The 13,407-nt window shown below is 45.8% G+C and overlaps 2 protein-coding genes across 5 annotated transcripts in view; both read left to right on the top strand.

The window, feature by feature from the left end:
• Positions 1 to 2,004: 2,004 nt before the first annotated feature.
• Positions 2,005 to 5,085, top strand: SNRPF (small nuclear ribonucleoprotein polypeptide F). Its single transcript, XM_083819387.1, has 4 exons — positions 2,005 to 2,160; positions 2,280 to 2,405; positions 2,549 to 2,613; positions 3,784 to 5,085. The coding sequence occupies exons 1-4, from the start codon at positions 2,158 to 2,160 to the stop codon at positions 3,848 to 3,850; spliced, it is 261 nt and encodes an 86-aa protein (XP_083675513.1). The 5' UTR covers positions 2,005 to 2,157; the 3' UTR covers positions 3,851 to 5,085.
• Positions 5,086 to 5,222: 137 nt separating this feature from the next.
• AMDHD1 (amidohydrolase domain containing 1) overlaps positions 5,223 to 13,407 on the top strand; it is a 19,564-nt gene continuing 11,379 nt past the window's right edge. The window contains exons 1-4 of one of the 4 annotated variants that reach the window (XM_083819383.1): positions 5,223 to 9,309; positions 10,411 to 10,517; positions 11,410 to 11,474; positions 12,059 to 12,336. In XM_083819383.1, the coding sequence (XP_083675509.1) occupies positions 9,173 to 9,309; positions 10,411 to 10,517; positions 11,410 to 11,474; positions 12,059 to 12,336 (587 nt within the window). In that variant the 5' untranslated portion in view covers positions 5,223 to 9,172. The remainder of the gene's footprint in view (positions 9,310 to 10,410; positions 10,518 to 11,409; positions 11,475 to 12,058; positions 12,337 to 13,407) is intronic. The other 3 variants (XM_083819385.1, XM_083819384.1, XM_083819386.1) reach the window with 3 other exon arrangements.

Raw genomic sequence — 13,407 nt, 5'->3', positions numbered from 1 at the left:
ATGGGGAAACACAACGAGGACAAAAGGTGAAATTCACTCCTGTGCTGAAGGTCAGGAGAAGACCCACGTAAGCAAACCATCTCTGACTCAGAATGATTCAGTCAACAAAGTAAACAGCAAATTCCTCATGGAGGGGGAGGAAAAGCTATCTTGTTTCCTGATTAACCAAGTTACCCAGTCACCTATACCAGCTGTAGTCATGCGTTCTGTGCTTCGGTACTTCTTTCTACCCTACCACCACGCAACACCCAGGCAACAGCTGAAGAGATTACCGACACATGAATTCATGCACTGATTATGAAACTAGAAGTCAAGCACTCCCACTCTCTACTTTGACTTCAATACTGATATCTGTGACCCTGGGAAATTCTTCTATTTGTTGGTGATTTTAATAACAACAGGGCTGGAATATTTACTCATCTATCAGAGGAACTGAGTGTATGAAAAACTGAAAGTAATCGGCCCTGTATTTCTTGGTACACAGGCAGTTTTTCCAACACAAGTAGGAGACATTTGTGATCAAAATTGCTTCAATACCTGAAAATAAGAAGTGTTGTTTACAGATAAAGTACCTAAACTGCTACACTGTCATTCACAAATATACATGTTTATCTTTAACGATTGACAGGAAAGTGCAAAAATGACTCCCACAGCATGATTTTAACTGAGACTCACACTGGACTCATTGCACTCTGCCACCTTGTACATGTTATCACTTGAAATCCACTATTCTTTACTCCAAAAGACATGAAAAAAATTGCTATATATGTCATTTCCCACAGTGTTTAAACTTTTCCTATATATTCTCAACTCAAGCTTCCTTGCAGAAAACTTACAAGTAATTACTCCTTCAGCTGGCCCACTGTGTCTTGCTGTTAGAAAGACTATTGGCTTAATTTTGATGTTGTGTCTGTCGCCCAGCCAATACATGAAGAAAATCACTTGTTTTAAATGACCAAAGAAACAAGTACCTGAGTGCACTTCTGACGCTTGATGGCTCAAAAGAATCATAATTCCCACTCTTACTCCTACCCATCCATAAAAGTATCCTAGCCACTGTATGTAGACCTGGAGACAGTCTGGATCTGGAAAAGACAGACTCTTTGAATCAACAGCACTAAACACTCAGATAAATGCAGGTGATGATGGCTTTGCTTTCAACACTTGGGCACTAATCTGTCCTTTGGAAGGTAACGTGCACGAAAAATTGAACAGATCTGTTACAGAAAGGTTATTTACTGAATGCACGTGCTTTTCGTGTTCAGCATTGAATATACTAAGGATATTTTATTTATGGTCCTGCATGTTCTGTATGCAGAAGCATACATATATATTGTGGCTTATGAGGATGTTAGGCATAGCTTAACACAGACATCAGTATAGACACGACAAACTAACAGACAGCACAAAGTTTGTCTCATTTATTTGCCTGCCCAAGGTTAGCAGCCACAAACGCTATAGCAGCAGGGCCGAGGTTTCAGGAGCGTGAAGGGGAAGATGCTCTCCGCAGCCAAGGAGAGTTCTGGCAACTTCTCCACCTCAGCGTCAAACGAGGCTGAGCAGAGCGCTCGCAGGGACAGCGCCCACCCGTCCCCCAGACCCTCACGCCTTCTGCCCCTGAAGACGCAGCACGGAGACGCGCAGGTGTGCACACAAGTCCTGTACACGAACGGGTGCCACCTGGCGGCGCCGCAGCCGCACGGAGGCGGAGCGGGCAGCGGCGCCACCAGGTGGGGGGCGACACCCGGCGGCCGGGGCGCGAGGCCTCCGCCGGCCTCACAGGGCCCGGGGGCGGCCCCGGGGCAGCGCCGAGGACGGGACGCGGGGACAAGCGGCCGGCCCCGCCGCCTGCGCGAAATGGCGGCGCCCACAGCGCCCACGGCGCTAACTGCGACAGCGGAGCGGCACGCGGCACCCGCTATTGGCTGGGGAGGGGCGGGGGGCGGCCGGCTCGACCAATGGGGTAGAGCGCGCGGCCCGGCCGAGCCAATGGGAGGCCGCGCTTTTTCCTACGGTCGGCGCTGCGGGGCGGGGTGAGGGGTTAGAGGTCGGCGCGGCGCCCGGCGGAAGTGGAAGCGGCCGCGGCGCCGCCTCCCATTCTCCCGCCGTTCCCGCGTGCGCCCCGCGCTGCTCGGGCCTCGCCGCGCGCCCGTTGCCATGGTGAGGGCGGCGCGGGAAGGGGGGGGGGGAGCGCGCGGGCGGGCGGGCGGCGTCCGTTAACGGTCCCGGGGCGGGGGGGGGCCGCGGGCGGGCGGTGCTGACCGGCGGTGTCCCCTCAGAGCCTGCCCCTCAACCCCAAGCCGTTCCTGAACGGGCTGACGGGGAAGCCGGTGATGGTGAAGCTCAAGTGGGGGATGGAGTACAAGGGCTACCTCGTCTCCGTCGACGGCTACATGAACATGCAGGTGAGGGGCGGTTTCGGGGGGCCGGGGGCGGTTTGGGGGGTCGGGGGCGACCTCCTCCGGTCTCTGAGGGCCGCAGGGTAAAACGGTGGCGTGCTGGGGCACGTCTCCTTCGCGGTAACTTTGGTGATGCTTTTCTTCCCAAGCTCGCCAACACAGAGGAGTACATAGACGGGGCGCTGTCGGGACACCTGGGCGAAGTTTTGATAAGGTAATTGGGGTACGTGTGGCGGAGGCAGGGTCTTGCCAAACCTTTTCTTGCTACGTGCGTTAAAACTTGTAGTACTAGGTGCTGCGTGTCTCGTCTATTCTGAAGTGCAGAGTGCTACCGAAACGCACAAAGATCATAACTTTTAAGCTGAGGCTCTATCTGAGCGAGGAAGGTAAAAGCATTTGTAAAGAAGTACTTATGATCCCTTGTTCAAGTAATTAAATACCTCTCAGGGTTACTGCAGATCTATTAATCTCTTGTCTGTGGTAGAGTATATATTAGGATATCTGTTTTACTGTTGTTGCTGCAGACACTTTGCATGCTTGGAAATCACAGGTATTGCCCATAACTGTTGACCCAAATGCAAACATTCCTTGTGCATTGCTATTTACTAATTCTATAAACATCTTTCGTATTTAAAATGAACTTATTGGAAAAACCGCACAAGGTCAACAGCAGCAGTTTGTTAGGCAGTGTTGTGGTTTAACCCGGCTGGCAGCTAAACACCACACAGCCGTTCGCTCACCCTCCCCCCTCCCTCTCTGGGATGGGGGAGAGAAACGGGAAAGTGAAGCCTGTGAGTTGAGATAAAGACAGTTTATTAAGACAGGAATATAATAATAACAATAATAATAATAATAGTGATAATGATAATAGTATTAACAATAATAATGTGTAAGAAAACAAGTGATGCACAATGGAATTGCTCACCACCCGCTGACCGATGCCCAGCCTATTCCCGAGCAGCCGGCCCCCCACCCTGGCCAGCCACCCCTATATATTGTTTAGCATGACGTCAGATGGTATGGAATACCCCTTTGGCCAGTTTGGGTCAGCTGTCCTGGGTCTGTCCCCTCCCAGCTCCTGCTGCACCCCCAGCCTGCTCGCTGGCAGGACAGAGCGAGAAGCCGAAAAGTCCTTGGCCTGGTGTAAACACTGCTCTGCAACAATTAAAACATCAGCATGTTATCAGCGCTCTTCTCATCCTAATCCAAAACATAGCACCCTACCAGCTACTATGAGCTACTTAACTCTGTCCTAACTGGAACCAGGACAGGCAGGATTTGGCTGTTGCCAGGTCGCAGTCAAGTAGGAAAACGCTTAAAGCAGTGTATACGTGGGGGAAACTAAAATGCTTTCAGCTAAGGTAACTCTTGGTTCTATTTACAGGTGCAATAATGTTTTGTACATCAGAGGTGTGGAAGAAGAGGAAGAAGATGGAGAAATGAGAGAATAGGTGTTTTGTATATCTGGAAATAAACTTTTCTTTTTTTTTTTATTTTCCACAGCTTTGTAATAAGGCGTTTACGTGTTGTTGTATTCTAACATGGGGGAAGTTAACCCTTTAAAAAGTCTGTAATCTTCTGTTGATGTCCAAAAAACCAATGCTGGTGGCACAGGCGATTATTTCAACTTAAAACTGAAAATTGTAGAATGAAACGTGAGTATTTAAAAAAAAACAACCAAACAAAAAAATCACACACAAAAAAAACCAAACCACAACCAAAAGTTTTTATTACTAGTGTCAACAAATGCCTCTTCTTTCAAGTGAAATACTTGAATTTAAATGGTTCCCAGAATGGATTAAATATGCAAAGTTGTCTACTTTTTAGATGTACACAACTATCTAATCCATCAGAAAATAGATGATTAATTCTTGTGTCAGCTCAGTTTAGTGTCAGCGCCAGCACTCTGCTGTCAGGCTGTGGTGCAGACCATCCTATAATGGAAGGTAAAGAACTTTGTGTATGTGACTTTCTGCTTAGAATGGCAGAAGGTTCTAAGTAAATTGAAGGGGCTGCAGCAATAGCTTTTTCTCTCTAATGATAATAATATGGGCTGTAGAATTAGCAACAGAAAATCGTAAATATCCGGTTGCACTTGCCACAGACTGATTGTTCTAAATAGCTCGATGAGGAAGATGTAGATACAATGCTGTGTAGCCTTGTTTAAGCAGAAACTAAGTTTCACCTCTACATGAAAAACTGTCATCTTCACTGTTTGCAGGACCCTCATTCTTAGTTGTTTTCTCTGCTTAATGGCTGAAGGCTGTGAACAAACCACCAGTTGTCTTCCCATCGGGAGCATGGGAAAACACAGATGTGCGTATGCTTTACAGTGTATGTAGTTACTATCTAAACGCAGTTTATGTTGGTTTCTAAACTACTTGGAAATAGTTGAAAGACTTCAATACAGGTGGGAAATCGATATTATACCACAGTGTCCCGCAGTAATATTGCGCTTCTTTGAGCCATGAAGCTTGAAGTGTGGTTGTAGAACCATTTTTAAGGCAGGGCAAATTTGTATAAACTCTGTAGCTAGTAACCACACAAACCAAAGACTCAGCAGCTATAAAGGTCCATGAACTTAAATGGCATTAATAGAGTTAAAACAATGCAGTGCAAAATGGGAATGTATTCTCAGTCTCTTGTATCTCCAAAAAAATTAAAAAGCCCTCTTTGTTATCAGGCATCCAGGATACTAAAGTTTTGGCAAGAACACAATAGCCAGTTTTAAAATGTTGAAAGCAAACACAGGTTAACTGAACCTGTTCCTTACCTGTCTGCACTTCCTGTTGAAAGGAGGCCGCTGCCTTGCCAGTGCTGCCAGCCAGAACTGCGCTGTGTGACGGGGTCTGATGGAGCTCAGAATCTACCTGCAGGTGGCTGGCGGGGCGTTCTGCATACCAGAACCCAAACAGCTAGAGGTAGCGATCATGGATTTAAATTGTGTGTTACTTTGGCCCTGCTCTTATCGGCAATCATTTCTAATCCCGTTATCAAATCCAGATGGATTCTCCCCATTTTACAGATGGGGAAAATAGAGCAAAATGAGATGCCCAGCTGTGGAAGTAGATCTCACTGGCACAGAACATAGAACCAGACCCTGGTATCAGTGTGGCTTACTGAATTGTGAGCAAGCAGCTGCACCTTATTTTCTACTGAGAAGCAGAAATGATGCTGTCTCCCTTCTCAGAGCGTCTTGGAGTGCATGAAAAAGCTCCATGTAACATGGTAACTGAGGTGGGCACAAAGTGAGTGCGGGTCTCCCTGCACTTCAGTGAGGATTGTATGTGTCCTTTGGTCAATGATTGGTGTGAAAGAGTGGCAGACGCTTTGGGCTGGATTTGGATATAATACTGATTATGTATATTGGGGGAAGAAAAAAAAAGCTTTTGGGACAGATACTGCAAAGAAAAATTGCCCTGTTTCTTGTGATGGAAGTCATTCCTGTGGCTATGCACATGTTCCTCTAATATTTACAGCTGCAGGTTGCCAGAAGGAGTGAACAGTCACGTTGGATGTACTTGCGAAGGGCTTTCATTATTCAACTCAGCTCCTTTTTGGCAGCCTGAAGGCTTACTTCACAATTCTTCTGAAGAAGTATCTTAAAATCCCATTGGGAAAGGGAAATGAGCCATTTAAGCTAAAACAAGCACTAGTACATGAATAAATCAGTACTTTTAAATCAGTGATGGACTTAGGAAACCTCCAAACAAGTAGAGCAAATGTGTTCGGTGTGTTCTAGAACATTTTAAGTAGCAGTGAGGAGGGGCAAACCCATGTCTGGTTTATGATACAGCATGCCCAGTTTAACGTACACGTAATGCAAAGTAGTACCTTTTCCATGTTCTCACTGATAATTACAGCAGTATCAGTATTAGAGGGGAAGAAGCTTGGGACTGTCATCTTAGCATCCAGCTGCTTCCTTGCCTGGAGTGGCCTGGCACTGACTGAAAGCTGCTCCTCTGGAGGAAGGGGGGCTGGAGGTGAGGTGGGTAAGTGAGCACTGAATTCAGGTGATGCCATCATCACGGCAGTCTTACAGCTTTTCAGAATAACTTTGGGAAGCACTAGTGTATGCTGAACAAATTCTGCATATGTGAATCAATGTGAGTAGTTCCTCAGCTGAATGGGAAAAATGTCTCGAGTCGGGGTGTATGGCCAGCAGGCTAAAGTCACTGTCCTGAGGGTAAAGAATACGTTTTTGCCTTACAGAGAGAGCTAAAGCCTTCCTGTGACTCATAGCAAGCATTCTTCCTCTGATTGCCCTCCTAAAGGGAGGGAGTTCTTCAACATAGCACAGCAATGCTTGTTGGTGTTTGAGAAGTATCTCTGAAAAAATCTTCATACAAGGAAGGTCCTGTAGCAGTTTAAAATGAGTAGAAAAGTTTTTTTTTTTTTTTTTTTTTTTTAAGTAAATCTCTGGCAGCAAAATAAATAGGAGAGCATTTTGCGCATGCTGTTCCAACTGCGGCAGACACTCCCTAACTTAAAAATGGGCTGTTGATATTCCAGAACTGACATCCTGTACCCATCAGCTGGAAAGTGGCCACATCTTTTCTGTTTGCTTTTGCAAGGGCTGCTGAGAAATGAATCAAAATACTGAGACATTTATGCATGACCACCATCAAGAAGAGAGGAAATCTCTTAATAACCTGATATCCCATTTACTTTTTCATGTATCTTTACTTTTTTCTTTTCCTACCTGTATTCTTTCTACTACCTTACTTTGCTTAATTTTTAGTGAAATGAGTTATTTTCTAACAAAAACTGGCAAACTCCAGAAACTTAAAATGCCCAAAGATAATAAAAGTCTTATGAGCACAGGATATTATCCTTCAAGCTGAGTTAAGAACACTCACCTTTTCAGTAGGCCAAGACCCAAGGAACTGTCTTTCCATATGTTACTGTGAAAGGAGTTATATTCTTTTGACTGCTTTTATCAATATCTATGCAATTTTGCAGAAAAAAAATAATCAGACACTATTTTAGATACTATATTTTTAAGATTTTTCAAAAAGCACTTTTACTGGAACATTAAGGCAGTGATTTAAAGGCACTGCATTTAACGAACTCAGTTCCCCTGGTAGATTCCTCTGGCACTCTGTCTTCGTGTTTTTACTCCCAGTGAATTCTGACATTAATGTCTTTATAATACAGCCCGACTTTTAGAATCTCTTCTTTTGTATGAAATTCAAGAATTTCTTGAGGATGCAACCTAGAAACCGCTTTGTCTCTCTGGGTAGTACTTTAAAAAATATATCAGACACTGCATGTCATAAACCCTGGGCTTTGCAGTAGATTGACCTTGTTCTTCATTTTCTTGCCTATTAAAGAGAAGAATCCTCAACAGAAAAACAACAGAAAGCACATACTATATACAATGTGTGAATACAAACACACATGCGTAGCTGTGAGTTTTCTGCAAGCAGAACACAAGGTTGAAAATGAAAATACTCGTGAATACAAGGAAGGTGATTCTGCAGTACTTAAAAATTGCCGTAAGACAGTGCAACAAGGAAGCTGTTCAGTCCTCGTTCTAGACCTCTTTATTTGCCTGCCATCCCACCACACAAGAGGTGAGCTATGTGCCGGGGTGTGCTTCAGCTGGAGCAGCAGCATCCCTTCTCTGCTGCTTTTATGGGCAGGGCTGAACTGGCAAGTGCCAGACTCCACCGCAGCGTGCTGCACTGCATTCCTCACACCCCAGCTCTCACACCACCGCTGCTGCTGAAACATCGTCCCAGGCGGTGTCCTGCCCTCGCTATCACTCTCTTGAGAGGTTCCTCTTTAATTTCTGTTTTCATACAAACTGTGATACTGCCAGGGAAAGCCAAAACAAGCAGCAGGATCTCCTGGAAGCAGCACAGCACCACCTCTCATGTTCACTTTTTGTATGCCAAGTGAGAGAGAATGCTCAGAAGGAAGACACAGACTATGCTGTGGTGCAGTATTTGAGCCAACAAATCCATCTGTTTCTGCTATACAGGAGTATGTATACTCTCATAGGTGTGTTTTAAGCATTATACATCAAACACCTTTTTAAAAGATAATAGTGTCTGAAGATTACCACCATCACAAAAGTGTTTGAGGGACCACCTACTCAGAAATACACTCCGTTTGCCAGCTGGGAATTACTGGAGCCCTACTCCTGCTATGAATATCTGAAGACAGAAGAAAACTGGAAATCCACATTGAGAGCGTTTGTTCCCCGACTCTCCCATCCCTAATTCTGTAGGGGGCAGCAGAATCTAACAAACCTTTGATCGTGGACTCGGATAAATTACTATCTACCCGGACAAATGAGTGTCTGCCTGAATATCCAGGGCGATGAGAGGCATTTCTCTCCCCCGGGGGCTGCAGCTGGCAGGCTGGCGAGGCCAGCAAACGCACCCAGCTCGGAAGCTCCCCATTCCCCTGCGGGGGTCAGGGCCTCGCGGTGATGGGGACAGCAGCCCAGTGACCCTGCCAGCAGCACCCTGAGCAAACACGAAACGCTTCCAGCCCAAATTTCTGCCAGGGGCCGAGCGGGCACCAAGTGACGGCGGGGATGCTTCACTCGCAGCCCCCGCTAGCCCGGCCGGGAGGGCGCCGTGCCGCCCATCCCCGGGGCGGCCCCAGCCCCTTCGGGAAGCAGGGCACCGGGTCCCGGCCCTGCCTGCCAAGGGGGCCGCCCCGGGGAGCCCCCCTCGGTGCGGGAGGCGCCATTTCGCGCACCGCCCCGGGGGACTTTGAGCCGAGCGGCGGCCGCTCCCCGGCCGCCATTTGCCGCTGCCATGGCGGGCGAGTACCGGCTGCTGCTGGAGAACGCCCGGCAGCTGGTGCTGGTGTGCGGCCGGGGCGAGAAGTACCTGCTGCGGGCGGGCATGGCGAGCCTGGCCGTGCTCCAAAACGCCAGCCTGGTGGTGGGACAGTGAGTGGCCGGCCCGGCGGGCTGCAGGGCGGCTCGGTCCCCTCGCCCCCGGTGGGCAGTGTGGGGCGGCGGGTCTGGTTGGGGTGAGGCTTGGGCTCCGGTGTGTGCAACGGGATAGAAAAGAAGCGATGCCTTGAAGCGCGCTCTCTTAATTCCGATGATTTCAATCAGTATCCTGCTAACATACTTTTTAATGCTATATGCACATCCTTAGCCTCTTAATGATAACTTCTAGGATGTTGCTGATCGTGACTGTCACCCTGTTCTGTCTCCGCTTTATTTCTAGGCGAACTGACGTGAACTAGCAACAATCACATAAACACTTTGTGTAATTAACAGAATTGCAGTTAACGAATGCATGCGACTCCATCTCTCCTCTCCTGTTCATAAGCGCTCTGGCTGTGACCGTGCCTGCCTCTTGGCAACCCTGCTGCCTAGCGTAGAGGTGCCCTCAGCGCGCTGCCCGTGATGACTCCCGGCTGCTATCCCCATGGGCTGAAAAGAGCTGGAGAAAGGCAAGGCTTAAAGAACAGAGCCCAGCAGCTCCACTCGTGTGGCGAGGTGGAGCCCCGTGCATGTGGGGCATGCCCTGTGCCAAGCACAGTCCTGTATCCCCAGTACAATCCTCCAGATCCACCCTGAGAAAATGCCCGCTGAACTGAAGATCAGCCCCGAGCAGATTTATCCCCATGCCTCCCAGGGAGGCGAGGGATAGCAGCGTCACTGGCTTCCTTGAGGAGAAGAATGCCCTGCAGATACTTGCTGGAGGAATGCCTTACATTTGCTGATCCACAAGAGAATAATAACATTGTCTAGCAAAAGTTAGAGTACCAAGGTATCATCCTAATAAAGGAGTCTAAGGAGAGGACAAGGCAAGTATTATGGCAGAGAACTAGAAATGTGTAGCATAACCCATCATTTTCTGTGCCTCCGTAAGATTAGCAAGCCACCTCCTCTGTGCATCTTTAGTCCTGCTAACAATTCTCAACGTGCCTGCTCTGCTGCTAGAGAATTGTTGCTTCAGGGGCTCTTTCAATGACCACTTTTGGAGCTTGACTTTTAAAAAGATTCAAGATTCCTTTGTTGATCGTCTATTTACAGAGATGGTTATATAAAAGCTGTGGGCCAGGCAGATGTTATTCGCAATCAGTTTTCAGGAGCAACATTTGAACGAAAAATTGACTGCACTGGGAAATGCATATTGCCGGGTAGGTTTATTTTGTCATATTGATGTAATGCAGAAAGGCTGCAAGTGCTTAGAGGCAAAATACACATGTTAAGCGTTCCTTGGTCCTTTTTCCGCTGTGTTCAGTACTGGTTTGGTAGTATCTTGCGGTGGGGGATAGTGTATGGCACCTTCCTCCTCAGGACAGTTGGAAGGGTAGGGTTGCAGCACTCAGGATATTTCTTTTGGCTTTGTGGTGGAGCCGTCTCCTATTGTTTTGCCATACATCTGTTCATCTGTATCGTAGATCGCAGCTGTAATGTAGCGGGTTCTCTGAGTGACTTTTAAATCTCATGTCTCTTTCTGTACCCTTTCCATCAGCTGTTCAGCTGTGGAGCTTCATCTCTCTCGGTGCTGTTCATAGATAGTTGGAGGCCAAAGGGCAGTACAGGAGTTTGTCACATACTCTGAAACTTTACCTGGTTCTGAGCAAGAATATTGCATTTTAAACTTTGCTGGTGGTATTACCACATGAGCTGTTAGACCTCTTTTTTTTTTGAAATGGACTTTGGCATTCAGTAGTGTTGGTTTCACAGCTCTTCGAAAAAGCTCCCACTGGAGCAAGTGGGCAATTGGTAGAGTAAGTGCTAGAGTGCTAAGCCCAGCATAAACACTTTGCTTTCTTCAAAGAACACGAACAAACTCTAGTAAACAATTTCAAAGTTTGTAATTTATCACTTCAACAAATAAAACATCATCAAAACAACATGAGAAACTGAGCAAGTTTCCTAGAGACATTTTGGATTTTTCTTTCTCTGTAAACAACAGAGGCTTTGTAAGGGAGCTTCTGTTGTCCATTTAATTTGCTTACATATTCATGCTTTTCTCTTACACGGTGAAATAACTTGAGTGTACACTTACTTTGTTTTCTTTAGGCCTGGTAGATGCACATACACATCCCGTGTGGGCTGGTGATAGGGTTCATGAATTTGCAATGAAGGTAACAGCATGAAATTACAGAGCTGGATTTCTCTTTCTCTCTATTTTTTTTTAATGCATAACTCTTTCTACTTTCCAGTGACATCTGTCTATCATATGTAGAAAATAATATAATTTCTGTCATGAAATATAACTGAGGGAGGAGGGCTGATTTTTGAGGACTGATAGGCTGCAAGGGGAGTGGAACTGCAGCTTTTGCAGCCAGTCTTGGTGTACTTCGGCAGTAATTGAGGCAATCCAGGCGGTCACCTTTTGTTCCCATCTTAATCTTGAAGTCTTTTTTCTTTCTTTCTTGTATTTCCACATAAATGAATCTGTAAGGTAGAGATAGATTTTCCCCTTGGGCTTAGGGGGAAGTACGTTTTCAGAATAATTCTTTTTATGTAGCTTTTTACATCATTTATTTGCTTAGGTGGAGGGGAGAGAGAAGGGTAGAAGGAGGGAGGAAGGATTAAACGGGATATTTTTTTCTCTTTTTCCTCTCTCACTGCAGAGACTTCACAGAATTGCTTGGAGAGAAAATGCACACTTAATGGCTAATTGTATGTGTGTGGTGTTGTTTTTGTTTTCTTTTTTTCTCCCAAGCTGGCAGGCGCTTCCTATATGGAAATCCACCAGGCTGGAGGAGGCATACATTTTACGGTGGAACACACTCGGAAAGCCACAGAAGAAGAGCTGTTCAATACTTTCAAACACCGACTTGAACGCATGCGCAGAGCAGGATCTACTTTGGTTGAGTGCAAGAGTGGATACGGCTTAAATTTAGAAACAGAACTTAAAATGCTTAGAGTGATTGAACGTGCCAAGCAATCCATGGATATTGGCATTTCATCAACGTACTGTGGAGCTCATTCCGTGCCAAAGTAATATGACTTAATTTTTCTTGCTCTTTTTCAATGTTACTACTTCGCATTGAAATTTGGTTGTTTTCAGAAAATTTTCAGCCCATCTCTCCTAAAATATCACGAAGTATATTTGAAACAATATATCTATGTTTCCCAGTCTGGGTCTTGTTAAATTCTCTTCTATTTTCTTCATATGCTCATGTCCAGAATATTTTGCTTGCATTTTCTCTGACCCGTCAAACTTAGATTCTGCCTCAGGTTTTTATTCTGGCCAGGAAGAATTTTGCAGTTTTCCCTGATATAAGGCCTGAATGTTCAGAGTGGTGGTCCTCTGCCTTTGACTGGCTCATGAACATCTGGGCAAGTTACACGCTGAAGGCGGCATCATGATTTGTTGAGCTCAAGTTTTCAATTCTTAATTTCCTGCAGCTTCAGTTACAGTGGAAGATCTCAAGGGGAACACATTGCCCACAGGTTTAGGGCTGGAAATTGCTCTTCTGAAGGATTCAGATACAAATAAGTGATGAGCTTGTGGATTCTAGGATTTGTTAAACAGACATCTTCCAAGTCACATAAGCTCATGCCAGTTTTCTTTCATCATTATATTCCATAAAACTGTCCTGTAGTTATGCATAAATCATGTAAACAAAAGGTTAAGATCGATTTGACTGTTTTTACTTAAATCTTTCTGATTTATGTAGGTCTTAAAAAGTAATGCTTTCTTTTGCTGTAGGTACTTAACGCTTGTTCCTGTCCATCTGCCCTTGCAGAAATGTTTCCAGCATAAGAACTTCTGGATTATGAGTATTTCTGGTTGTTTTAAGAATTGAACCTAAAAAGCAGGCTCAGAGCAGGGGGGGCAAAGAAGTAACTGATTGACCATTCCTCTAGTCATCATTTTGAATGAAGTTCATGATTTTGGGGATATCCGATGCTAATTTTATGTATGTATTTATTTATTGGCAAGGCTTCACTGGGCCCTTTTCCATCTTTAGGAAGGAATTTTCAAAGTGATTTCTTGAGCAAAAGCTTCTTGCATTAGAACAATGTCAGTTTTCAGTTCTTGGGCATTATGTCCCCCAAAACATG

This window comes from Anser anser, assembly GCF_964211835.1.
Source record: "Anser anser genome assembly, chromosome: 1".
Lineage (NCBI taxonomy): Eukaryota > Metazoa > Chordata > Aves > Anseriformes > Anatidae > Anser > Anser anser.
This window is presented reverse-complemented; position numbering and strand designations above follow the sequence as displayed.

Excerpts from the sequence above, each read along its gene's own strand:
- SNRPF (XM_083819387.1), top strand. Across the intron at positions 2,406-2,548 it reads ACGGCTACATGAACATGCAG|CTCGCCAACACAGAGGAGTA; the intron begins GTGAGGGGCGGT and ends TTTCTTCCCAAG. Across the intron at positions 2,614-3,783 it reads CTGGGCGAAGTTTTGATAAG|GTGCAATAATGTTTTGTACA; the intron begins GTAATTGGGGTA and ends TTCTATTTACAG.